This window comes from Cyanistes caeruleus, chromosome 5 (genome assembly GCF_971803275.1).
Source record: "Cyanistes caeruleus chromosome 5, bCyaCae1.hap1.1, whole genome shotgun sequence".
Classification (NCBI taxonomy): Eukaryota; Metazoa; Chordata; class Aves; order Passeriformes; family Paridae; genus Cyanistes; species Cyanistes caeruleus.
Window position 1 is genome coordinate 60378552 of NC_141705.1, and position 27877 is coordinate 60406428.

General features: G+C 46.0%; 1 protein-coding gene across 1 annotated transcript; it reads right to left on the bottom strand.

The window, feature by feature from the left end:
* Nucleotides 1-1663: 1663 nt before the first annotated feature.
* On the bottom strand, nucleotides 1664-27849 carry LOC147653170 (uncharacterized). Its single transcript, XM_086889674.1, has 14 exons — nucleotides 27570-27849; nucleotides 16244-16306; nucleotides 15195-15315; nucleotides 14625-14942; nucleotides 13029-13073; nucleotides 7624-7668; nucleotides 7390-7476; nucleotides 7053-7097; nucleotides 6854-6940; nucleotides 6559-6640; nucleotides 6203-6254; nucleotides 5840-5975; nucleotides 3161-3256; nucleotides 1664-1920 (listed from the first exon to the last, which is right to left on the bottom strand). Exons 2-13 carry the CDS (start codon nucleotides 16276-16278, stop codon nucleotides 3215-3217), a joined length of 1095 nt encoding a protein of 364 aa, XP_086745800.1. The 5' UTR covers nucleotides 16279-16306; nucleotides 27570-27849; the 3' UTR covers nucleotides 1664-1920; nucleotides 3161-3214.
* Nucleotides 27850-27877: the final 28 nt, after the last annotated feature.

Consider the following 27877-nt stretch of genomic DNA (forward strand, 5'->3'; position numbering starts at 1 on the left):
ACTTGGCTCTTGTGAGGAGGCATCCTTGGCTCACCGTGCAGCTGTGAGAAATTGCTGCTGATGCCTTGCTCCTGCTTCTTGCCCTCATCATATCCTTCCCAATGGGTAATTTCCCTGAGACTCTCTCTTGGCACCATGGTCTTTTCTCTGGCTGGCTTTCAACAGGGTTCAAATATGCCCAGGAAGAGGCTGGAGGAGCACAGGGGTCAGGCAGGCAGCCCAGGAGCTGCTGGTGCCACGCAGGGTGAGGGAATTGTGTGTGGCCAAAGGGGAAAGCTGCCAGCGGCGCCTGGACCTGGGCCAGGCCTGTGGTCACCATGGAGCCGGGGTGGGGGGCTGCCAGGAAAGGGTCCAGGGCCAGGTGCCTTGGGCCTGGATCCCTTCCTTCCAGCCTGGGGCTGAGGGCACCTGGGTGGCACCAAATCCCACCTGGCACACGCCGTGTCCCTGCAGCCCCGTGTGCCTTGGCAGCCATCGGGAAGTGTATGGAACATGGAACAGGCCCATTGTCTGCCTTTCCCTTAAAACCAGTGCATTTCCCAGTCTACTTGGGATGTTCTCTATGGCACCGTGCTGTGAGCTTACAGGGCTTTGGGCAGAGAAGAAAGCTGAAAGTCTTCCTAGGAGAAATCTCCTGATATTTCCAGCACAACCTGAGACTATTTCCTATTCTCCTGTCCCTTTAACCTGGGAGTGAAGACACAGAAAATGTGGCTAAATTCACCTTTCCGCAATTTGTTGGTTGGAAGTACTTGAGCATACGAATTCAGTGTTTTATGAATGCTGTCTTTGACCGCAATATAGGATTGAAAATCCTCAGGAAATTCTAGATGAAATATGGAAGAAAGATGATTACATAATAAATTAAAATCAGCTATGCCTGAAAGAACCCATGATATTTCTGAAGGAGATTCTTTGTCTGTATCCAAGTGGTTAGATATGGACAACATGAAACCAAATATGAATTTGAAAAGCAATATTCATTTAATTGCATATTCTTTTCTATGTTTGATGTAATTCTTAGAAAATGGCAAGTAATGGTTTGTGAAAACCAGATTTTAAAATGATTTTCTGGAAGTTAGATGGAGTCTTGGGGTGAGATGCTCATCACTGCACTCTAAATGCATTTCTCAACCCCCCAAAAAGGAAGCCCTTGTAGAGTGGAATTCAAACAGCACACACAGGAGAGCAGCGTTGGCTGCCAGAACCACTGTCAGTGCTTGTTAACCCCGAGGGTTTCTGCAGCCTGGCCTTTGGAAAGCCTGGGGGTGACAGGTATAGGCAGATGCCCCACATGCTCAGACATCAGTGATCAGAATTCTTGTTCTTCCCCTCCAGGAGGAACTTCCCTGTGAGTCTTGTCTTTGTTCACGGCAGCATTCAAAAGACTGTTGGGAAACGTGGCTGTGTGAGTCGCCACAGGCAGGCAACTGGAGCAAGCACAAAAGCATGGCAAAGAATTACTTCATTTCAGCATCTCTCTAGATGTTCCCACTTCATGAAACAATGTAGAAAAGGGAGGTAGTTCTTTCTTGGGATGACTGGTGTTTTGGGATATCATCCTTCTCACCACAGTTTCATTTTCATGGCACATACCACCCCCATCTCTTCTTTTGCAAGGCAAAAACGCATTCCCCTCAGTAACCACAAAGCTTTCCAAAGGTAACCAAAAGAACTTACAACTGTATTTGAAACAAAAATATGATGCAGCTTCTTTGCATTGAACTATAAAGTAAAACAAAAACAACAAAATTGTTCCTAGGGCTTCAAAGGAGCAGAGAACTTGGAACTATTTACATCCTGGAGAACCATATATGGCCCTTGGGTTCCAGTCTGGGTCACTGCAAACTCTGCCTCATTCAGTGTATGAGGGCAGGCCGGCTCTTGGTCATCTTGCTTGGCTTTGTTCAGCAGAAAAGGCTGGAACAAAAGGAGGGAGAGAGAAAAGATTTGGTTGGATTCATCCAACAGGCATATCGAGATGGCAGAGGACAATGACTGCAGTCACTTTACTCCAAGAGGACCTGCAAAGCCTTTTGACTCTCAGCAGCTGTCTCTTTATGGAGAGCATTCTTACAGCTTTTCTGCCCTTCTACCAGACACACCCTGCTCATTTTCTTTTGCAAGTTTGCCAGCAGATCATGGCAATGCATCCCTTTGCCCAGAGGGGCCCACACAACTTGGTGTTCTATGGAAAATGACACTGCAAAGGCCCCGTGGGATGGCAGGTTACAGCTCTTGAGTCTTCCCCACTGCTTGCACCACAGGAAAACACAATATTTGTAATGGCTAAATTGTACAATCAAAAACATAGCAGCAGCTCTAGGAATTCCTTTTGGCCAATAGTGGTCACAAGCCGAGAAAGGAGTGTGAACTCTGGCAGCAACAAGCAGCACCTGATAGCTCTCTACCTTGTTTCACCACTGCTCATTGACATCACTTTTAGTGAGCTTCTCAAAGTTTCCAAGAACACACCAAGCAGTGAGTCCCAGCTCACAGGTTGCAGCATCAGGAATGAAATTCAACCCCAGGAGAAGGCTCAGGTGTGAGGCTGCACTTCTTGCCTGACTCTGCTGTGCATGGCACAGTCCTCTCCCCTCTTTCAGCACCCACTCTTCCCATGCTTTGGTCCCTACTCACTGCACACGTGCTCTCCAGCTGCTCTGCCTTGGCACAGCTGATGCTGCACAGAGGACAATTTGACACAGAGCACAGCACCATCCCCAAGCTGACCCAGAGCCCTCTCTCTGCCCAAAAGCACCTCCTACCCTTCCCACTCCAAAAGCCAGCGCATGACTAAGAGGGCTGCTCATTTTAACTCGGGAAAAGGGAGGCAGGAATTAAAGCTCTTCCATTCCTACCTCAATTGCAACCTCCCTTCCTGCAGCCAAACATCAGCCCCAACGCCTCTGTGCTTTCACAGGATGTCAGAAGGGAAAGACTCCTTGCCCTTACCCACCTACACCTACAGAGCTGCTTTCTGCACTGCTTGCTTCCAGCTTGTAAAGGCCAATCTGCAGCATTTCAAGTGGCAGGAGGGACACGATGGTAGAAGCAAACTCCCGAGTATCAGGACAGGAGATACAGTTCTTCGTCTTACCCCTCTGAACAGGGACTTAGATTTACACATCTTTCTGGCATCCCAGCACTCCATACTCACTTCAGTTTGTTGGTGCCTTTGCTTGCTGGAAGCTGACATCTGTTGGGATTCTTTTCATTTCTTTTTCTTTTTGGGAAAATCCCCGTTGTCTTCTCTCTAACAGGAAGAAAGAAAATAGGAAAAATTCAGTCAGGTCCTTGAAGTTCAAATAAAGTAGAGACCAGTTTGAAAGATTCTGGTTGAAAAGAGAAAAAATAACACACTGGAACTCATAAAGTGGAAACCCAAGCACATCAGGCAGGGATTTCACGTCCACTGGCAAGTAACCGAAAATGACATTTCACCTTCTTTTGCTTGGATAGGTGATATGTTTTCTAATGGCAAGGACAGATCTCCTGAGCACCTTCTTGATAATTGTAATAAAATGTAAGGCCCTTCCATTGCTGAAAATAAACATTTCATCTGTTCTGGGTGGGTCTTTTTTTCCCACTCCATCATGATTGTAGAGAAATGTTTTCAGACTCCTGGTGGCAAAGTCAGGACCTGTAAGCATATCTGTTTTGGGATACCCCCCGTCAATGGGAAGGAAAAGCTACGGTCACAGGTGAGTGAGATCCCTCAGATAGCCCAGATGTGCAGGGGCTTCTGATGTTATTACTAAAAATCTGAGAGGGGTGAAATTGTAAAAATGCAGTGAAAATTGCTGCCTTTGTCTTCCAGAAGAACAGGAAGCATTAAGGAAAAGAGTCAGTCAATGAAAACTTTTTATAGGTTTTAGAGCATCGGTTCTAAAGCATCCAGTGTGCAAATCATCAGCTCACCTGAATGAGAAACTTCCGAATCCTTTGCTACCAGTCAAGAAAATGTAAAAGAAAGTGCCCTTATCACTTAGCATTACCCACAGCATGACTGCTGATAGCCAGAAGCATCCCAGGACTTTCTTGTGTCCCTCCCGGAGTGCAGACACACAAGGAACCATTCAGCAGCTTCTCCACAAGGCTGCTGTCAAGGAGTTCTCCTTCCAGACTGCACTCACGTCTGGGATACAGGCTCTGAGTTGGGATTTCCTGCAGTCAGGCACTGAGATTGCAAGGGATGACATGCCAGACACCAAATAGTTCCTCTCCTGGCTCTTGGAGACAGCAGCAGAAGTGGCAGATTGACTGCCTGCTTCCCTTTCTGCCCCTGCTCTGCAAGAGGGAGAACTTCTGGGCTCACTCCAGTTTCCTCATCATTTCCCTACTCTTCTTTATTCTTAACTCAGGAAGCTCAGAAAATGACAAAGTTAAAAAACCCACACAGGAAGCAAAGTTATTCCCCCGGCCCTGCTGAGCCACCTGTTCTGGGAGGAGGAACAGAAAGGGAGACAGGCCCTGCAATGTCCACAGGGAGTGCCCATCACTGCAAGGCCTGCAGCCAACTCCTTGTGCACCTGACCTCCCAGTGCTGTCTGGGAGTCAGCACTGACTCTGGGAGTCAGCTTCCCAAAAAACACTTGAGAGCAACGACCACCTCAGAGTTTGAAATGAAGGGCTGTCTTGGAATTCCAGGGAAAGACACTGCAATGGCTGAGGCACTCTGCAAAGGGGTCGCTGCAAAGCCCCTGACTACACACAGCTGTAAAAGTCTCTGGGGCACCAAATGTCAAAGGGTTCAGCTCTTTTCCCCAGGATGAGGATTGATGAGCAGAGAGACGGTTTTTGTCTTCAGACTTAGGATGTTTGTTTTACCTTATCTACTTTACATTTTTACAGATAGTAAGTACTTCCACACACTAACCTACAAGCTACAAACAGAGAATGTGGGCTCTGTCCACAAGGCCTTTTAAGCATAAACCATCCAGTTATCAAATTCCAACTCATTTATTTTTACTTTTAACCCAATAACCAAACACCCATGTTCTGCACTGCATACCTTTCCATCCAATCACCCAATACCAGCCAAAACCATGGAGAAGAAAGAAGAAAGGCAAAGACAAACCAACACCCAAGAACCTATACCTTGTCTCTTATTCACTACTACATCTCAAACTCTAAACTGTCTTTTTCACTCAGTGAATTAACATAATGCTATATAATTCAAACATCGACATTCCCAGCTCCTCCACTCAGTTTTAGAAGCCTTCTCCATGGTCTTAATTCCAAGCCAGTGTTCTCTCAAGTGCCGGAGCCGGTCAGCACAGATCAAAAGGACATTTTCTGTGCCTGGGACTCCAACACACAGCCACTTCTTAGGCATCACTGCTGGCATCACAGCAGCTCCAGGGAAATCCAAACAAGTGCTTTGCCTATTTATCCATCTGCCAAGTGCTTCAGATACCTACTGCTTTTGATGCAGGAGCACAAGAAGGCGCCTCCACCAAGCTACAAAGCTCAGCTTGGGCTGAAACCCAGAGAAACCCAGCAGTGCTGGCAGGGGCTGGGCAGCCACAAGCTGCCAAAACCTCCTCTGGCAGAGGACAGCTGAGGTTTTGTTTTCTCAGGAAACCAGGATCCCAAGAAAACACTAATAGCACCAAAACACACAAAACAACAGCTTACAAGGCTTTCCATTTTCTCAGAAGGGCATTGGTGACCAATGGGAATCAGCTGTGGGAACATTCCCCTTACAGGTTTGATAACACCCTTACAGGAGATCAATCATGGCTCTAGTGCCAACGTATGAAGTGGAAACTCCACTTGGGTTTTTCAAACACCACCTTGGTCATTGTCCAAATCCACCTCCCCCTGCCCCTCTCACCTTCCTCTCTCCAGGGGACTCCTCTGAACTCCTCATGGCTCTCCTCTTCAAGTCTGGCTTCCTTGGAGATGAGAGCCACTTCTCTCCAGGAGACAAGGGCACCTTCTCCTTCTGCAAATCCCAAGGCCGGTGGCCACTGGGGATAATGGTGTCACGTTAATCTGTTTGCTTAAGCTCTTTAAGATCTTTTCCAACCTCAACAATTTCATGAGTAGATCATGAAATAATAATTCTTCAGTTGGGGAAAATTCCGTGCATTGAGGTTTTCTGAGAAAAATCTGACTTACAACCCAAATGTTTGTTCATTCCAGGTTCTTTCAAGTATCTGCCCGGCAGAGGTGGAAACACGGTCTGTTTACTTACGATGTTCTTGGCTGAGAACTCGGCAACCTTCCTGACGCTCTGCCTGCCTGCTCTGGAAAGCAACAAAGGAAAAGGTTGCATTTCTTTACCCTGTGGTCTCTGAACAAGAGATTAGAGAGTCACTCTCTTCCAGGAGGTATTTGTCAAAAAGGTTGTTCATCACCCCAGATGGGAGTTTCCTAACTAAATAGTGCTTGTCCTCTGCTGAGCTGCTACCTTGAGTTCTACGTAATGATTGCTTACAGTTTCTTGAGCCACTCCTAAATTCATCCCTGTTCAGCAAAGCAGAGGAAATCACACTGCTTAATCAGTGGGAACGCTTGATGGTCTCTGCCACATCTAACACACAAAATTACCTGTCAGCACAGAAAGAACTGGGTTTCCTTTGCATTTCTCTTTATTCTGTTTCTGTGCTGCAGATCCATCAGGTTGGGATTCCTAGAAGTAAAGGACAAAGTAGCTTAGCATGTACCTTAACACCACATCTCCTGACACCAAACCTGTGTTAATGGCACATTAGGGGCATGTGCATTTTTGAATAGATAGTTTTAAAACATTCTAAGAGCTGCCAAAGAGCTGAAGTGAACTTCTGCTAAGCAGAAAGATCTCTTGGCATTGATCAGAAGCCCTGGCAAAAATGGGCTGGGGTACCTTTCCTGCCAATGGAAGTCTGCACATCTCTGCTCTTGTAGGCGTCTGAAGAGGTGACAGGAGAGGTGGCAGTGAGCTGCTCATTTCCTGGAAAGACAGGGAGAGAAGCAGCTCTCAACTTCTATTTTATCTCCACCCATTTCCTTAATAAATGCAAAACATAAACAAACACAGAGATCTGCTTTTTAAGAGAACTCACTCTCAAAATTTCTTCAATTGATGGCACATCAATGGGCTTCCTTTCCTGAAACATGAATGAGGGAAACAGGAGGAGTTTATTCTGGTGTTTTAGTAATTGGCAGGTTCTTGGCAAATCTTTGCTTACCAACAGCTCTAGAAATGTCCTGCAAGTGTATTAGTCCTAAAATGAGAGTAAGGATGAAATGGCCCATCTGAAGGGCAGTTAATAACAGAGAGCAGGCATGGACAGAGCTGTCAACTCCTCCTCGGAGATGTCTGTATTCCCTTTGGAATGTGGCAGTCAGGGAACACTGCTGCCACGTCTAAACTACTGCTACTACTCCTACATCTCTCACCTCTGCCTGCAATGGAAATTTGCAAGTCTCTGTTCTAGCAGGTGACTGCAGAGGTGGCAGGAGAGGTGGCAGGCAGCTGCTCATTTCCTGGAAAGAGTGGGAGAGAAACAGCTCCCAGCACTTTTTGCTGATGCACACAGGGGGAGTTTCACCCTTCCCAGAGTCAGAGGGATCCACCTCCTCTTGGATTTGCACAAGCTTCCCCATGGAGATCTGATATTGAAGAGCACCCACCTTCAATATTCCTTCAATGGACTGCACATAAATGTGCACGATGGGCTGAAAGAAGAAAGAGGGAAGCAGTGTGAGTATGTTTGGGTATTTTACTGATTGTTAGGAAACAAGCATGTACTGAGCAAACATTTCCTTACCAACTGCTCTAGAAAGGTCAGACAAGTCCATGCATAATGAAATGCCAGTAAGGATTAACAGCACTATCTAAAATGCAGTGAGGAGCAGAGACCAGGCAGAGGAAGAGCTGAAGCCGCTAAGATCACCTGCTGCAACATCAATGTCTGCCTTCCCTGGCAGTCAGGAAACACTGTTTCCATTCCTGACTTTTTATTACTGTAGTAAGAAAGAATGTTCCTGCAGGCTGCTCCCTTTTTAAAATATCACTTTTCTTTAGTTGCTCTTGAAGCAGCTAAGCTTTGCCTGCAAAGGCACAGGCAGCCTCTGCATTTCCAGGAGTTGAGCAAAAAGCTTCATTAGTTAAGATAAAACGCTTAGAAATAATAGTTCCCAATTCTAGAGAAATTCTCACTTCAATTCTAGAGAAGAAGTGTTTGTCATTCACCCAAATAACATCAGACTGATTCTTCTGAAGTAAAAATACACCCTGGCTAAAATGCAACCCTTGCACAGTGCACTTGGTGCTTGGCTTCCAGTCCAAAGCACAGCTCCTGCTTTTGTAACTCAGGCTGGCTCCAGACTGGGTCCTCCTGCCAAGATTGAGCTTTTGCTCAGCAAAGACTTGACCATCATCACTTGGGCTCCTGGAAAGACATCCTACTACGTATTACACACAGCAATTGTGTGCAGAGAAAGGTCAGGCCTTCTGGCACAGGAGCTTTTCTGAAGGACTAAACCAGAGAGCGCAAACTTCAAACTCAGCCCAGCTTATGGACAAGCTCTGCAAGGTTGCTTTGGTTCTGGGGAGCATTTCTGGCACAAGGAAAGCACCCACACTGGGAGCTCCTGCAAGACAGAGCAGACCCTCCATCTCTTTTCAGGCAGCTTCACGGGATGCCTTGTCCTTCTCCCTAAGGACAGAAGTGCTCTTGAATTGTCCTGAAATTCAGCTTCTTGGAACCTGACATGGCAAACTGCAGACGACCTCAGGTTGTCTTGACTTTGGAGTTGGCCTTTTTTATGGATTTAGTTTTCTTTTTGGTGGTTTTTTTTTTGTTGTTGTTGTTTGTTTGTTTTTTGGGTTTTGTTGTGTTGTTTGGTTTGGGTTTTTGTTTGTTTTCTTTTTGCTTTTTTTTCTTTCTTTACCGGTTGTGATTTTTTTTGGACTCTCCTTTTAAAGTACACTCCAAGAAAGATGCCACATTTCTGTTCCTTTATGCACACTGACACTTCCTAATTGGGCCCTGTCATCAAGCCTCTCCCACATGACATGAACTAGGAAGTTGGCTTTACAAACCCCTTTTCTTAAGGGGCTGGAAGAAGAGCTAAAACCTGGCACAAGAGGATAAGGGATACATCTCAGCATCATGGATGCTGCAGTTTGAAGGCTTCTCCCAGTTCATTTGGAAAGATACCTTAAAGAGACTGTGGTGACACTGGAGAGCGAAGGTTCTGCTTTGGAAAAGAGGGGAAAGGGCTGTTCAATATCTCTGTGAAGGCCAAGCGAGTCCCTGCATGCCTATGCCCTGTGGATTCATTCCCTCTGCACTGGATCTGCTTGCCTGTTCCATCTGTAAGACTCAATTTTCAGTGCTGCCAGGAAAAGAAGCTGTCAATAAGGAATTCCCACCTGCAGGTGATGTGCACCTTAGACATTCAATGAGCCAAAAGCCTGGGCTGGAAGAAATGGCTTTCCCAAGGGATGTCCAGGGAAGTCCCTGGAAAAACCCAGTTTGGCATGTGGCTGTTCAGTACACCTGAGGCCAAAGCCTTTCATTCAGATGGAATTCAAAGCAGGAGGAGGGAAGAACAGCAGAGTTTCTTCTGCTCTGGACCTCTTCACTGTCAGGGTCGCTGCAGGGTGTTACTGCGTGTGCCGCAAGGAACCCGTGAGTGCGACCTGTGTTCTCGGGGCTTGGAGAACACCGCTAGAAATTGCTGATGATAAAAGGGAAGGGACAGGTCCTTGTTGGAGTATCCAAAGACTCTTTATTCAAAGGATAACAGCCTCACATGAATTCAGGGATGAGAACAGGATCGGACTCAGGGCACAGGTTAAACACAGGGACAAATGGGGTGGGTCTGAGGGTCAAGGTCCAACAGGGACAAGGGAAAATGCTGCAGGGAGTGGCTAAAGACCGGGAGAATGGATTGGGATAACAGGGTGTGATAGATTGGCATTTAAGAAAACAAAGACAAACACCTAATGAAGTTAAAACTGCCGGAGGCTGATGGGAGTTTTTCTCCTGGCCAACTACTGGCCATTTCTAAGAATTAACAGCAGTTTTGACCATTGAAAAGTGAGATCAACCTGTGAACACCAACTTAAGCCTGGGAATTTCTTTGTCTCTTTGTTTCCTGGCTGTGAAAGGTAACAGAGCTCCAGCTGGCCTCCCGTTCCCCTGCCCAGCCCATGCGGCCCAGGCAGGGGCTGGGCTGGGCCTGCGGCGGCTCCCGGCCGGGAGATGGGGCCTGCGGGGCCTCTCCCGGGCCCAGGCCGGGCCAGGCCGCTCCCTAGCTTGGCTGCAGTTTTTGCTGTGACTGAATTCACCAGAGACTGACGAGTAAAGAAAGAAAAAAGCTCTTGACCAGCGACTGGCTGAGACAGTGACCACACTCTCCAGAGCAGCAATGAAGAATCTTCCATCGCAGACAACTCCAGCCGCTGCTCCGGCAGAGATCACAGAACCATCTACAAAGCCTGGGCAAGATTTTAACCCTTTTATTACCCAGATGAGACTTGCAGATTAATCCTTTTTTCCAGAGAGAGAAAGAGAGAGTAATCAACATGTAAAGAGACTTGAGAAACTATTAGAGACAGCAAAGAAAAGAATTAATCTTCAGAAGAGGTAGAGAATAAGGTGATGCTTTAATTAAGCTGAAATATTTTTCTGTTAAAGTTATGGTGATGGACAATAGTGTTCTGAAAAGACTCCTTTAATTAATGACAGAGTATATTGGGAGGAATAGAGTAGTACAGAATGTGGATTTTGAGGAAAAAGTAAAGTGATTGTGATACAGTGAGGTGCTGGAATAGAGTGAGGACTAGTAATAGTTGAAGATTTGGGGCCTTGAGAGGCAAAGAGGAAACTTCTGTTTCCAGGGAAGCTCACAGAGACAGATGAAGAGAACTTTTGCCTTTGAATAACTTATCCTTAAAAATGACACCCCTAGACTCATGACCCATAAAACACCTCAGAAGGACGTCAAATGGGAGGAGAAAATCTGATGACAGATTTCCGGGCAGCTGGCATCAGAGAAATAGAAAGCTATAACAGAAATAGTTTTCTTGTGAGAAACTCCGTAGATTAGCAGAAGAAGACTTCTCTTTCTCTACAAAGACTGATGAAAAGACTCTAGCAGGAATGGGGACTGTTTTAAACACCAAAATTCCAAAGTTTTTTGTCTCTATGTTATCATGTGAACAAGGAAATGGTTGGGTAGTGGGGAAAAAGGAGTTTTCTGGAAGTTTTATTCTGGTGTTCTTATTCTTATAGTTTTGTCAATAAACTCTCTTTATTCCTTTTAAGTTTTCAGCCTGTTTTGCTCTTGTTCTAATCCATATCTCACAGCAAGAAATAAGTATGTTTTCTAGTGATTTTTTTAGTTACTGATTTAAAACCATGGCACAGGGGTGCAGCAATGCAGCAAACAGAGCCAATGGGAGTTAAGAGAAGGAAGAACATTCTTGGAAGGGGACATAAAACAGGGGCTGAACGGAGGTGACACTGATTTCCACAAACTACTAGAACACCAGGACGCAAAAGGCACCAACATGTGACTGCAAAGGCCCTGGGAAAAAGGTTTTCCACACCCACACTTAGGGGTGAGCCTGCTGTCCCGTGCTGTCCCCACCAGGGTCGACACGTTCCTGCAACAGGCACCTAGGCCTCCACAGCAGGGCAGGAGTCTCCCCACAGCTCTTGTTTCACCTAAAACAGGAGGAAGGGATGAGCTTTCAGCCAAAGGCCCCAATGATCAGGCTTCCCAGGATCCTTTCTCTGCCTGAATCTCTCTCCCCCATTTAGCACAGCTCACAGGATGTATCCTAAGAGCCAAGCCGCCAAGCCCTGTTCCCCAGTCACCTCTCCCATGCTGGACACCCAGCACACAGGTCAGAGGTCATGGGCTGCAGCCTCACTGGTTCTTCCTCCTCCTCCCTCACCAGGCTTCAGCACTACAGGACAGTCTTATCAAAGACTGGTTCATCACTGAGACCAACTCAAAGGAAGAAAATAAGAAAACGACAGGACTGAAACAAGCAGAAAACTTAAGAAGGAATTTTTCCCATAGAGAGCCAGTACTTAAAACACCCATGAACAGAAATCAGTCACTCCAGGCCACAGCCCAGAGATCCCGCTGGCAGAGGAGGATCATTCAGCATATTCATTCAAAGTTTCATCTCTCAGCTCCAAAATGGACTAAGCCTGGAGTGAAAACCCCACGAGAGCTAGACAATGATTCCAAAGGACAAGGGGAACACTTTCAGGTTAGGGTCCAGAAGTCCAAGAAGTTTTATTTACTGACAAAGTCCAGAAGGGAAGCAGAGGACAAGAAATGTCTGGTGCTGCTACACAGGTCTCAGGGGGACACGTGAACAGTGACAGTATTTAAGGTGTCCTCTCCTGAATGCTTTTGCTGACAATCAAGAGAAAATGGGGTTGGTGCTTGCACACAGATGCACATAGATGCTTCAAATGTTCATGCAAAACATCACATTTAGAGTTCACAAGTGTAACAAAAGTGTGAGTCCCTGAAGCATTTTCCATTCCTCCTCTGTCTCAAACATGGCACAGCTCTACAAATACAGAGCCTACTGAAAACAGTGGAAAAGAGGAAAGAGAAGTTTGCTGCCACTTTGGGCCACTCAGAAACACTGAGAAGCACAATGGCCCTGAAAGCATGGGGCTGGTTTCCCTTTGGTAGCAATGGGAATTTGGAAGCCTAGTCACAAGATAGCTAGGCCTGAGCCTTTGGACAAGGGGAGCTCAGGAAAGGCAACTACCAGCTAGAGGGAGGAGCGGCTCTGGTTACCTGGGATGACTTGTCAGTGTGGCTCTTGAAGTGCTCTAGAGAGTGTTACTACAGTCACAAACTGAGAGGAGGGCTGACCTTACAACTACAGCTTTTATCTCTGCTTCTCCTCAGCCCTCCCCAAAACACATTTTCAGGGAGGGCAACATCTGCTGGGTGGACAGCAGCTGAGCAATGTACTTTTGCCCCAGCCATTTCCTTCATGTGTGCAGAACATAAGCAAATATAAAGATCCATTATGGGAGAGCACCAACCTTCAAAGTTTTTTCAGTAGATGGCACATCAGTGGGCTGCTCTTTCTGAAACAAGAACAAGAGAGGCAGAAAGAGTTAATTTGGGTTTTTTACTAATTGACATCTACTCAGCCAGCATTTGCTTACCAACAGCTCTACAAATGTCAAGCAAGTCCATTACAAATGAAATGCTAGAAGAATGAAAAGGCCCATCTGAAGGGGAATTGGGAATTGAGAGCAGGTAGCAAGGCAGCTGAAATCCCCACAGTCACCTCCTCTTCCTCTAGGAAAAATGTCTGTGCTCCCTTTGGAACCTGTTAGTTGCGAAACACTGTTTCCATTCTTCAACTACTACTACAAATTACTAGTGCTACTGCTACTACTTCTACTATTACTAGTTTTTCTTTTCATTACTGTTATTGCAATTATGTAAATATATTTGTACAGTCTTCTCCCTTGATGGAATTTAGCTTTGAAGCAGTTAAGCTTTGCCTTCAAAGACACCAGCTCCCTCTGCATTTAAATGAGTTTTGAAAAAGCTTCCTTTGTTAAAACAACAACAACAACAAAAATGTCAGAAATAATAGTTCCCAATTCTTTTAAGCCAGTTGTAGAGAAAGAGGAATATTTGCCATTGACCCAAATCAAATGAGACTCCTTATTGTTCTGAACTCCACAGCAGTCAGGACAAGACGCTGACTTTCGACACATCCGGAAAGGTGCGCCAGAGTTTATGCAAATTCTGGCTGATTTTAGACATCCTCACATTTCCCACACCGTATTTCCAAATCCCCAACTACCATTTCTCACTCTCTCATTTCTTGGCAAAGTACTGAATTTAGCAGCCAGATTTGGATCAGTGGATTTTCTCCATGGCCACCCAGAGACACACTATGGACAGAAGTTGGATTTGGGCTGCCCCAAAGAGCTGAGTCCACCCCCAGCTGATGGCAGAACCTGGCAGGGACTCCACTCATCTCTCAGAAACACTGTTTCTGGGCACTCCGTCCTTCCCCTCCCTCAGCACACACTCCAAGGAAGATGCAGCATCCCTGCTCCTTTCTTCACACCGATACTCCTGAACTGGGCTTCCAAGCAGCAAGGACAAACACTGCCCATTGCTGGTGGCCTGAGGGCTGATTGCAGCACTCTGCAAATCTTCCTAGAGACCGAGGCCCAAAATGGAGCTTGATCTTTCTGGCACTTTGCACTAAGGAATGGCTCCTGCACTGCTTTACTTCTCCCAGCATCCTCTCATTTTCCACAAGATATTGCCTACAATCCTTTACATCCCATCAAGTACCCTTTTCTTGGAAAAGCTGACTGCAGCCTTCAGCTCTTCCTCCTCTTTCCAAAGGTCAAACACATTTTGAAAACCATCTCTGTGGCTCTCCCAGCCCAGCTGCTTTGCCTCAGCACCGTGGGCACCTACATTCCATAGGGCACGGGAATATCCCAGTGCTGAAGGATGATGCTGGCAAAACCCCAAAATGCACCTGGGAACCAAGTGCCTTGGAGCTCTGGGGAGGCTGAGCCACGAGGCAGGCAGGGCCTGTGTGCTGGTCCCTTGGCCTTGAGGGACTGCCAACAACAGAGAGCCTCAACAATTGCACTCACCTTGACAGGCTCAGGCAGGATTTTGCACTGTGGAGCTTTGCCTTCTGACCCTCGATCTGAGAGACTGTCATGGCTGTCATAGTTCCTCTCAGGATTTGGTGTGTGCTCCAGTGATTGTGTTGAGCATTCCCTCCATCTGTCTTCATAGGGGTTTGTCTTCCTGGAGGCCGGCCTATGACTGTGGCTTTGTGACTGGGCTTTGGGCTTGTTTGGAATCCAGATGGGATTCAGAGGGGACTCGTGGCTCAGGAGCACCTTGGAGTCCTGATCGCCCAGCAGGTTCTTAATGCGCCTTGACAGCTCATCTTCTTTATAGGTCTGCAACAGAATAACAGAGGGGCAAATGTCACAAACACCCCAAGCAAGAGACCTTGCTCAGTATCTTCATGGAATCACCATGCATCCCCACAAAGGAAGTCAGGCAAGCTCAGTGAAGCAGATGGAAAGATGTGCTGTGTCTGCAGGGATTGGGCTCAAGTCTGCTACGGCCCATGCAGAAGACATGGCTCTCCTCTCCCAGGCCAAGCCTCCTTCCTCCTCTCCATACAACCTTCAGCCCACTCCCATTACCTTGTAGGGTCTGGCAAAGAGAGGAGTCTTCCCCAGGAATGGATCTTTCTCCTCTGGAGCCACCTGCCTCCTTCGCCTCTCTTGCTCCAGGAAGCGGAGCAAATCTCTGTTGTTGTTGCAGCTTCCAGCCCGAGACAGAGAAAGGAGAGTTAACACTTGAACCCCTGTTTATGCTGTGTGCAGAACCTGGGGCTTTCCCACAAGGGCACATGTCCAGCACCAAAGCAATGCTGAAATGCACGGGATGCTGACAGCACACAGATCAGTTCTGTTCAGCGTGTGCTCTGTCCCAGAGCAAAGAGACACACAAGGGACAGCAGGCATCCTCCTCAGGGATTGCTGCACCTGATCCCAGCCACCAAGACAGGTGGGAAGGGAAAAATTGTCCCCCCATTTCCTTGTGATACAAATGGAGAAGCAGTCACTGGGGATGGTGAACACATGAGCTGCCAAATCCACTTGCAATAATCAATGGCAGAAAATGCCATGCTTGTTCTCCTTCAGACCTCTCACCCCACTCTCCCCCTGAGAATCAAAGACAATCCTCTCTTTTCATCGTGTTGACACTTTCAAGGACTGAACTTTGTCCACTTTCTGAACCGCCATGGAAACTCACTCTCTACTTTCAATGGATATTTGGAAAGCTGTGTACCTGGAAAATCATGTAGCTGCATTTAAAGACATGCCATCAACACATTTAGAAGGAAGATCTCAGACATCAAGAAAAGTCCACATCAAATCCTCTTCTTCCTCCTCAGCCACATATGCATGTACTCAATTCCACCAGCCCTACATCCTAACACCAATAAAGCTGTGCCCCACTGAAGGAAACCACGTCCTTTAAACTGTCCCTGCTCTGTGAAAGACTATTGAAGAAAGAGTGAAACTATGGTTCTGATATTTGTGGACATTGGCGAAGGAAAAGCATGCAGGCACAGAGGATGCAGGTATCTGTTTCTACTCTACTGCCGAGTCTGTTCGATACATCCGAGATTCTCCTTGCCTATCCAACTTCACAAGTGCCAAGATTACATTGAATTAATTCCTACCTCTTGTCACTGATCTGGTTGTGAGTCGATTCCATTCCAAAGCCTCCGTTTGAGTCAGCTTCTCTGGAAGAGAGCAAACAGATATTCACCATCTGCACGAGGACAGGCCTAAAGCAGGGCTCAAGATCTCCAGGGACTCAGAGCCTGGACTGCACAACTGGGAGTCATTGCAGTGCTCCTAAACATAAAGCAGGCAAACATGGGGATTGCACGAAACTGAGAATGGCAGAACCAAGAGATGCACTTTGCCCTTCCCCCAGCAGTGATGCTGCCTTTCAGCTCAGCTCTTAACTCCAGATCTGGCCAGGAGCATGACAGACCAGGCCACTGCTCCAGGCTCTGGGCTGTTTACTCCCATTTTAAGAATACAAGTGCCCTAGGAACCCTGCCTTTACACAAGCAAATGGGCCTGACATGAATGGCAGCTTTTGTGGAAAGGGGAAGGAATGAAAAGGCAGGCAAGAAAAAGCCCTGAAAAGACAGCTCTAGTTGGAAAGATAACAAGATTCCATCTGCAGAAGTAAACAATCTCAAACAGGTGGATATAGCATGGAAAACATTTACATTTCAGGGTGTGACATTCATTTGCAGCATCTCACACTCCGGAGAGAACAGAATGATTTCTCGCTGGGCATGAGGAGGCAACAGGAGAATTGTGTGAAGTCTTGTGAACCACCCCGCTTAGGGCAACAGGAGCACAGACACTTGGGGGAAGAGGTGAAGCAGCAGAGCTCTAGGCCACAGCTTTAACAACCAGGCAAGGCACCAGCACGGAACCATTCTGCCAGCCACGGGCCACTGCAGATGGAAATCCTGTCAGACCCCCACCTTCTCCTGCAGCTGGGAAACCTAAGAATAGACACTCACACTAAGCTTGGAGGACACATCTGGAAGCAAACAAACACCCCATCTTTCTTCCCTTTCACCGTCATGAAATCCTTGATGTTGGCTGGAAAATAAACTGCCTTAAAAGAACAAGGTGCCCACTTGAATTTCAAGTTAAATGAAGGTGGGAGAAGTTGGAAGCGCATACAGAGAGAAGTCATTCCATCTTTCTTCCAGCTTCTGTTGAATGGACCTGGCATTGACATCAGCTGGGCAGAGCGAGATGCACGCAAACATGCGAATCAACAGTGTGGCAGGGAAGCCTGCTCTGTCACCAGTTTTTCCTTACCATGGCCACAAAGCACACAAGTGGCCAGCAGGTAAACTGAGTTTTCACTAAACAGTGCAAAAGTTTTGCAAACGCCCTTGACAAGGCCAGGGTTTTGACCACACTGACGCCCCATGGATCTGAGGGTGCACAGGAGGCGTTAACCTGACACTATTCCCACAAGGTACAAACGCTCTTGCAACCAAGGTGTGCTTCTCAACACAAGCTTTCCTCCCTGTCAAGAGGAAAGCAGGCACCCAAGTGACCCTGATGAGAATTCTTACAAGCTTTTGACAGTGCTGTATTTGGCCAGGCTCATGTCTGCATCCTTTGTAGGACATATTTGATTGCTCTTTTTTCTGCCTTCTCCAGCCAGCCCCAGCCAACGAGCTGCTCTAATGGAACAAGGAAGCCTGCAAGCTGCTTGGAAAATTAAACTCTTTTGTACCCATCTCAAGAGCTTCTCCTCTAAATGTTGCTATCACTAAGCTTCCCACAATATTTTTATGAGCAAAGCTTGATGTTTGGCATACAGTCAGTTATTCAAAAAGACAACTTGACATACAGTCATGGGACGCACTGGATTTGTAGCACCAGAGAACCATAAATCTATAGAAGCACAGAATCTTTTAGGTCAGAAAGGGCCTTAAATTTTCTCTTAGTTTCACTCCTCTGCCATGGGCAGGGACACCTTTCACTAGACCAGGTTTCTCAGAGGCCTGTCCAACCTGGCCTTGAATGCTATTCATCTATTTTGGTGGCCATTGTACTAACATAAATATAAGATGTGAATATACATAAAAGGCCATGGGAAGGAAAATGGCTTTGATTCCTGTAATAGATTGATATTGTTTGTTAGTCAAATTCAATATGATTGCTAAATATAATATGATTGCTGAAGCTGTTTAATACAATGTTGGAGCTAAAACTTCAGAAAGGCAGAACCACCATATCCGGCTGCAAAACTAGAATTACAACATCTCCTCACTAGGAGGAGGGTTGCCTAACTGGTATAGGACCAAGGCCCGCTCACAGACTGAGGAAGACTACAAGCCTTCATCTGACGATCACCGAGAGGCAGAAGAAGACCCCCTAGCAACTGGCAGCGCAGGCACCGACGCGATCCAGGAAGACACATATGCAAGAAGTGTATATAAAGTAAATAAATATATGAAGTGTATATAAAGGAAAACCTCCTCAGCTAAAGCATGCACTTAGGGTGGAGCAGTGTCTCCCCGGGCCGCCCCAGCTGCTGGTCTTTGCTTGCCTACTGCTTCCTGAATCAATAAAATTGATATTCATAAATGATTATTTAAATTGTCCCTTTTATTCAGTCACGACAATTTATAACAATTTTGGTGCCCTGACTCAGATCCACATATCTGTGGTTTAGAAGTCCCCCCTTTGGGGACACACCCTATCTTAGGATAGCCCTGGTGTGGGGGGTTCCTATTCCCCAGACCTGGTATTCCGGACCCCAAGTGAAATTCGGTAAGCAAGCAAATGGAATCTGCGGAACCCCTTAAATTTTGTGCATGAGGACCAAGCCAAGACTGCGGATGGGGCAAGTACAGAATTGGGAATCCGTTTGGTTGGGGTTGGTGATCCCAGAGTCCAGTGTCTGAGAGGTCTCCTGGAGACCAAGCGAGAGCGGAGCCCTTCATTAGTGCGTTTCCCACAGTCCGCAAGGACCTGGGCCACTGCACCTGTGGGACAAGCCCTCCATAAAACCCAGTTTGTGGCTACATCTTGGCCGGTTATAAGGAAGAGGATGGAAAAAATAGAGGATTGGCAAGAAAGAGCCCTGGATGAGTTGTTGAGAGAGGCTCAGAAAGTGTATGTAAGGAGGGAGGAGGAGTTCCAGAAAAGGCAGACTAGGTTGCTGGTGGCTGCGGTGTGGGAGGGGGTCAGTAAACCGAGAAAAGGGAGGGTTTACTAAGGGACCCCAAGGGTCTAGAAAAGCTGTTGGGAAAAGAGATTGGAGTGAAGTTGAATGTTTTTACTGTCACAAGAAAGGGGATTTGAAGGAGGATTGTAGAAAGGGAATTGAAGAGAAGAAGCTATTTGAACAGGATTAGAGGGGTCAGGGGCTCTATCTATTTGGGGAGCCATAGAAAATCATCAGAGCCCTTGATAAAGTTGAAAGTGAGTACCTCAGCAAGAGGTACTCGAATTTTTGGTAGACTCTGGGGCAGAGTGGTCCACTGTCCAACAAGTACCTAAAGGATGTAAACCTTCATCAAAAAACATCCAAGAAATGGGGGCCAGTAGAGAACCTTTTTTGTTCCCCAAAATTGAGAATGTACTGTTAGAATCAGAGTGTAAATTTGGAGCTGGACCATTGTCATTAGTTCCTGAAGCAGATTATCATTTGCTGGGACGGGATTGTAAGTATGGTATACTCCTGAAACTGTAGGGAAATTGAATATTGAACCTTTTGAAGTAGTAATTAAGAACCCTGAAATCCCTGTAAGAATAAAACAATACCTCATTTCCCAAGAAGGGAGAAGAGGGTTGAAACCTGAAATCAAGAGGCTGCTACAAAAAGGTCTCTTGGAACCTTGCATGTTGCCCTACAATACCTCGATTTTACCAGTTCTAAAGCCGGATGGCCACTATAGATTGGTGCATGATTTGTGGGAAATAAATAAACGGACTGTGACCCCTTTCCCTGTGGTTGCAAATCCACATACACTGTTAAGTCAACTAAACCCCAAATATCAGTGGTACTCGGTTATAGGCTTAAAAGATGCATTTTGGGCATGTCCTCTTAAGGAGGAGTGCAGAGGTTATTTTGCCTTTGAGTGGGAAGATCCCGATACCCATAGGAAACAGCAATTAAGATGGACTGTACTCCCTCAAGGATTTAGCAAGTCACCTTATTTGTTTGGTCAGGCTTTGGAACAAATTCTGTGGGATTATGAATTAGGGACGGGGATGGTTTTATTACAATATGTGGGCAATTTATTAATTGCAGGCGAAAATGAAGCAAGTGTTAGAGCAGAAAGCATGAAATTGTTAAACTTCCTGAGTTAACAGGGACTTAAACTGACCAGATCAAAACTGCAATTTGTGGAAGAGGAAGTGAAATATTTAGGACATTGGATTAAGAAAGGACGCAAGAAGTTAGATCCTGAACGGGTAAAAGGCATTTTAGCATTAGAACTCCCCAAAAGTAAGAGGCACATTAGACAAGTGTTGGGCTTGTTGGGATACTGTAGGCAATGGATTTTAGCAGAAAAGTTCAATTTTTGTATCAGCAGTTCATGGGAGAAGGAGCAATAAAATGGAGCAAAGAGGACTGTCAGGCTTTTAAGAAGCTGAAGGAAGATTTAATCCAGGCTCCAGTGCTCAGCCTCCCTGACGTTAGGAGACCTTTTTATTTGTTTGTGGATAGCCAGGAGGGAACTGCTTATGGAGTATTGACCCAGGAGTGGGCAGGGAAAAAAAGTCTGTGGGATATCTTTCCAAATTGTTAGACCCCGTAAGCCGAGGATGGCCCTCATGCTTACAAGCAATTGTGGCTGTAGCCTTATTAGTAGAAGAAGCCAGCAAAGTTACTTTTGGGAGTAAGCTGAAGGTATTAACTCCACATAATGTCTGGGGAATTTTACAACAAAAAGCTGAAAAATGGATTACAGATGCACGGGTATTAAAGAATGAAGGAATTTTGATTCAGTCCCCCAGCTTGGAAACAGAAACAACATCTTTACATAATCCAGCGCAATTTTTGTATGGGGAATCTGAAAAAAGACATATCTCACGATTGGATCCAGTGTATAGAACAGCAAACCAAAATTAGAGATTTGGAAGATAGTGCGCTGGAAGAGGGGGAGAGAACATTTTTGTAGATGGGTCTTCTAGAATAGTAGATGGAGAAAGGAGGTCAGGATATGCATTAGTTAATGGAGACACCCTTAAAGTGATTCAATCAAGTCTGTTAAGTCAGGCCTGGTCTGCACAGGCATGTGAATTATATGCAGTACTACAGGCATTAAAACTATGAAAAGGGAAAAGGGAACTATATACACAGACTCAAAATATGCTTTTAGGTTGGTACATACATTTGGAAAAATTTGGGAAGAGAGAGGTCTCATTAACTCCCAAGAGAAAGGATTGGTGCACAGGGAGTTAATAAGGCAAACTTGAGAGGCCTTAGGAGGACCCATGGCAATTGCAGTGGTCCATGTGAGATGACACCAGAGAGGAGTAACCACTGAAATGAGAGGTAATAATTTGGCAGATGAAGAAGCAAAAAAAGTGGCAATACTGGTTTTTAAACAGCCAGAAAATAAAAATAGATCCTTAAATAGGAACACTTATCCATTTAAATTATTCTTTAGTAAACAGGAGGAAGAAATATTTAAGAAAGAAGGATTTATTAAAAAGGGAAATCAGTGGTTCCTCCCCAGTGGTAGAGAAGTCCTTCCAAAAGGGCTCGCTTGGAAAATACTCAGGAATATTCATCATAAAACACATGCTCGTTGGTTGCTAAGAGCATTAGTGGATCAGTGTACCAATAAATATATGTGTATGGGTATTTATAATTTGGCCAAACAGTTAGCAGGGGCTTGTATGACATGCCAAAAAGTTTAATAAACAGCACCTAAAAGACAAAGTGCTTGGAGGAGGAGAGTTAGCAATCAGAACCTTTGCCCCCAGTACAAGTGGATTTCACCAAACTCCCCAAAGTGGAAGATACTGTTATTTGTTAGTTAGAGTTGATCACCTCACCCACTATGTGGAAGCAGCTCCCACAGCCCTTGCGACTGCACAGACAGTAATAAAAGCTTTCTTAGGGCTAATAATCCCCTGATATGGGATAGTAGAAGTTATAGATTCAGACCGGAGACCACATTTTACTTCAAAAAATAATAAAACAGGCTCTGGAACCTTCAGGCATAAAATGGGATTATCATCCCCAAAGCACTGGGATGGTAGAGAGAGTGATGGGGAAATAAAGGAGCAGATAACCAAGCTGATGCTAGAAACCCGACTATCCTGGGTAAGATGTGTGTCGTTAGCCCTTTTAAACATCCACACTCAGCCCAGGACTGATACGGGAATTTCACCCTTTGAAATGTTTTTTGGCATGCCATATGATATGGAAATACCTCCAGAGCAGCAGGTATTAGAAAACCAGCTGTTAAATGAATATGTTTGAAGTCTAATGAAAAGAAGGAATGAACTGAGAAAACAAGGACTGATTACCCAGAGATCTCCCCAGAATGCACCTATTCACCATGTACAACCTGGAGACTCTGTCCTCACTAAAGCTTGGAAAGAAATCTCTCTCACCCCTAAATGGGAAGGTCCTTTTCTCCTTTTGCTCACCACAGATACAGCTGTACGGACTGCTGAAAGAGAATGGACACACGCCAGCCGGACCAAGGGTCCAGTCGCTGATGCACAGGAAGTTGTTCCCCAACCTGATGAACTGAAAGTCCAGTTAAAACGTAAAACTAATGAGTGATGTGTTTTGTCCTGAGCTTGATTGCATTTGCTACCCTTTTATTTGCTTTAGGTGTAAGTTGTGTAAGGACAATTGGGGGGGACATTGTAGAACAGGATATCCCCCGAGAAAAAATTGTGGAGAAGGCTACAATTGTGAAAGGTTATTAACTTCAACCTATGTAGAGCAAGCGGCGAACATGGGGAAACTTCAAAAGGGGTCCCTTGAGTGGTGGAAAATATACGCACATGGAATCCATCCAGAAAAAGTGTGCACACCCTAATTCATCCAGAAGCGCACCTAATATATTAGGTGTCATGAGGTGACTTTACCTTTAAGGTAGTTGTGAGAGCTAAGGAAGTTAAAGTTGCTGGGGACTGAAAGGAGTCTCTTCTCCTGACCAATTATTGGTCATTACTGGGGATTGACAGCAATTTTAACCATTGAAAAGGGAGATCAACTTGTGAACCCTACCTTAAGATGTAAAGTCAGGGTACTTGGGTGCTCTTTGTTTCCTGGCTGTGAAGGGTGGTGGAGCTCCAGGCCTCCCGTTCCCTGCCCAGGCCATGCGGCCAGGCGGGGACTGGGCTGGGCCCAGCGTCTCCCAGCCGGGAGATGCGGGCATGCAGAAGGCTTTCCCCGGGCTCTGGCCGGGCCTGGCCGGGCCGATCTCTGGCTCGGCTGCAGGTTTTGCTGTAACTAAATTCACTAGAAACTGCCAAGTAAAGAAAAGGGCTCTGAACCTGCAGCAAGCAGAGACAGCGACCACACTCTCCAGAGCATCTATGAAGAACCTTCCATCGCAGATGGCTCCAGCTCCTGTTTGGCAGAGATCACCAAACCATCTACAAAAGCCTGGGCAAGATTTTATCTCTTTCATTACTCAGATGAGACTTGCAGATTAATATTTTATCCAGAGAGAGAGAAAGAGAGTGATCAACATGAAAAGAGACTTTATAAACTACCAGTGACAGGAAAGAAAAGAAGCTTCAGAAAAGGTAGAGAATTAAGAAGATGCTTTAATTGAGCTGAAATATCTTTCTGTTAAAACTATAGAGATGGACAATGAAGTCCTGAAAAGAACTCCTTTAATTCATGATAAAGTATGTAGGGAGGAATGAAGTGTTCAAAGTGTAAATTTGAGTAAAAAGTAGAGTAATTATGGTACAGTGAAGTGCTGGGAGATTTGAAGCCTTGAGAGGCAATGAGAAAACTGTTTTCTTGTGAAGCTCACAGAAACAGATGAAGAAGACTTTTTGCTTTTGAATAACTCATCCTTAAAATGCCATCCCTAGACTCATGGCCCATACACACCTCAGAGTGATGTGAAATGGGAGGAGTGAACTCTGATAACAGCAGTTCTGGAAAACTAACATCAGAGAAATGGAAAACTATAACAAAAATAGTTTTCTTGTGAGAAACTCTATAAATTAACAGGAAGAAACTTCTGTTTCTTTACAAAGACTGGTGAAAAGACTGTAGCAGAAATTGGGACTGTTTTAACCACCAAAGTTCCAAAGTTTTTGTCTCTGTTGTCATGTGAACAAGGGAATAGTGGGCAGATAAGAGATGAAAAGGTTTTCTGGAAGTTTATTCTGGTGTTCTTATTATTGTAGTTTGTTAATAAACTTTCTTTATTCCTTTTAAGTTTTATGCCTGTCTAGCTCTTGTTCTAATCCATATCTCACAGCAAGAAATAAGTAATTTTTTTGTTAGTTACTGGTTTAAAACCACGATATTAGGGAAATTGGAAATCATCACAGTGGTGTACAGGAAACGCATACCCTGGGTAATGTGCTCAGCACCACAGGCAAAGAGTAAAAGTTGGGAAGTGTATGTGGCCCAGCATCAAGCCCAAGGGAGAGCCCTTGAAAAATATGACTGCTGCCAAGAAGATGGGACACCTTGCTGCTCCAAGCAAAGGAGTAGGCAGAGGAGGCAGAGACGTACAGAAACTGTGGGGAACGAACACTCCCGGGGCAGTGATCCAGAAAGCTCCCAAAACTGTGTCATACATGCGTCCCTCTAAAATACCACCTCGTTTCCCTACTGCACAGGTAAAACACTACATTATTGCTCCCCTCTGGTACCCACCAATTCTCCTGGGATACCCTTTGTGGATTTACTGTCTGTCAATAGTAATGGCTCAGCATGCCCACCAGCCTTTTCAATGGTCTCTTATTAGATGGAATGATCAAACTGTGCTCCAAAGCTATGTCAGAGCAGCACCTCCCTCCTTCACACCACAATTGTGTCAGCTAGTGCCTACAGAGATGTGCTGGAATCAAGAGAGTTTTTACATATGTCCTGGCACTGGGCCTCCTTACTGTAATTATCCCAGGCATTACTACTGTGCCTACTGGGGGTGTGAGACTATGGCATCTAACTGGAAAACAGCAGGAGATAAATCTCTAACTGTGGGGTGGAGACCAGCTAGATGCAAGCCTCCCTGGCCAGATCCCTCCAGGGCCATGCAATTGGGCCGCTGGCAAGTGGTATTTCTGGACGGAAATTACACACACCTTTATGTCAATGTAACTAACCCTGAGGACAGAGGATGGGTTGTGGGAAAAACATGGGGAATGAGATACTGGGTATCAGGAACAGACAGGGGAGGCCTCTTTCTTATCAAAAAGGAATCTGCTTTAGAAGACCCCCAGCCAGAGGGTCCCAATCCTGTTATCAAACTGCTTATCAAGAACAATCCCAATTCTGTGATCAAGAACAATCCCCGCAAAAGAAAAAAGCTGACACCAACCGAGGGGTCCCCTAGAACTATGGCACCTCCAGTATACTGGACAGAAGCCTTGACTCCAGAGCAAGGCTTGGTAGGTCCCTTATGGAAAACAATGCAGGCTAGCTATGCCTTTTTAAATGCTACCCATTGTGAGCTAGCCCAGCACTGGTGGTTGTGCTATGATGTCAAGCCTCCTTACTATGAAGCCATCGGGACCCAGGAACCATTTAATCAAAGCAATGTAAGCTATCCAACACAATGCAACTGGGAAGACTGGGGAAGTTAGGACTTACTTTACAAAATGTAAAGGGAGCTGGAACATGTGTAGGAAACATAACAAAAAGAATAAAAGGATTGTGTAAAAACACTCTAAAGGAACCTGAAAAGGCTCAAGGGAAATGGCTCATTCCTGTCAGTGGAGCACAGTGGATCTGCTCTTGAGTAGGTCCTACGGCCTGTTTATCTTTGGATGTATTTAATGGTTCCAGGGAATACTGCATACAGGTGATAATAATGCCTTGGGTGCTATAGCACCCAGAGAGAGAGGTCCTTGACAGAGTTGAAAACAACAATCATAGGATACAAAAAAGGGAACCCTTAAATGCAATTACAATCGCCACACTTTTTGGAGTCAGAGCATTAGGGGCAGGATCTGGAATTGCATCCTTAGTGAATCAACAACAAGGGTTAACTAGCCTTCGGGCAGCAGTAGATGAGTATTTAGAAAGAATTGAAAAGTCTGTTTCAGCCTTTGAAAGACCTCTTACATCATTATCTGAAGTGGTATTCTAAAATCAAAGGGGAATGGATCTGTTGTTGTTACAACAAGGAGGATTATGTGTAGCCCTTGGGGAGGAATGTTGTGTTTATGCAGACCACACGGGAATAGAAAGAGATACTATGACAGAACTGCGGGAAGGATTAGAAAAAAGACGCAAAGAAAGGGAACAGTGACGAAGCTGGTATGAGTCTTGGTTTTCTCAGTCACCCTGATTAACAACTCTGCTATCCACTTTAATGGGTCCAGTGGTTGTAGTATTGTTAAGCCTCACTCTTGGTCCCTGTCTAATCAATTGGGTAATATCAATAGCAAAAGGAAGATTGGAGGCAGCCCATCTGTTACTAATCCATCTACAATCAAAAAGGGAAGAGCCTGAAAGTGAGGTAATGTTAAATAGAGTAAGAGAGGTGTTAAAGAGGCCAGGCCACCCCAGGGCTGGACTTTGCTTGCTTACTACTACCTGAATCAATAAAATTGATTTTCATAAATGATTATTTAAATTGCCCCTTTTATTCAGTCACAACAATTTATGACAATTCCTGAAAGTGGCAAAATAATGAATCAATAGCTTTGGCTTCACTTTGGGATGCGGGTTTTTCCACACAGGCTTTACCACCTCCCTCTGCAGTCCCTGCCTGCGACAGTTCAGCTCTAAGAGCGGCCCCTCACAGCTGCTCCCACTCCCAACAGGGCAATCCCAGGCCCCAGCTGGAGCACCTGCTGCAGGCACTGCCCAGGAAAAGGCCAGAGCTCCCCCAGCCACACATCTGCTGGCTGTGCCCACAAGCCTCTCCTTCTCAGTGCTGGCACCTTTTGGCAGCACACGGGGCAGAACCAAGGGGCCTTTGTGCTTCCCATGCCAGCCTCCTTTGCCAGCCACTGCCTGGCTCTCCTGCTCCTCAGAGACACTTAGGATTAAAGCTGAGTCAGCAGCAGGCCCTCCTGCAACCTTGCCCTTTTCCACTTGGAAGTAATCTGTCCCCCTGCAGGCTGGGTAATTGGAATCCCAACTCTTTGCACAAAGAGGTCCTTAAAGGCCATTTTGCTGCTCAGTGACTCTTTTGCAGCAAAGTGCTGTCAGCGTGCAGAGGCAGGAGGAAGAGGCTGCGTTTGAAGCTGCTCTTGTTGGTGGCCATTGCTGGAAGGCAGCAGAGACAGCCCAGGCTGGCCTGTTTGCCCCCTGGCAGCCAAGCGGAGAACTACCTGGCACAAGGAGGCCTTGCGGGCAAGGAATGACTCCCCAATGGCGGTAGAGGTGCTGCGAACAGGCTTTCTGGCCAAGCAATGCTCTCGAATGCAGCTGCACTGCGCTCCGTGCTGCTGCAGCCCGCGGGCGCTGCCCAAGGACGGTTCTGCCGTTGGCAGGGCCCGGGTGACAACGGAGCGTCCCGGGCGTGGCCGTTCCGGTGTCCAGGTGCCACGGGGGTCAGAGGGCACGGAACCCTGCTGGAGCCTGCCCGCAGCCCCTGCTGCACTGCAGGAACCCTGCCCTGCCCGAGGGACAGCAGCAC

What these genes read in the sequence shown, in the direction of transcription:
- LOC147653170 (XM_086889674.1), bottom strand. Translation starts at nt 16,278, where the DNA reads ATGGAATCGACTCACAACCAGATCAGTGACAAGAG. An exon ending in TCCTGCCTGAGCCTGTCAAG is followed by an intron (nt 13,074 to 14,624) that starts GTGAGTGCAATT and finishes TTCTTGTTTCAG; the next exon opens with AAAGAGCAGCCCACTGATGT. An exon ending in AGTTCTTTCTGTGCTGACAG is followed by an intron (nt 6,255 to 6,558) that starts GTAATTTTGTGT and finishes GTTGCTTTCCAG; the next exon opens with AGCAGGCAGGCAGAGCGTCA.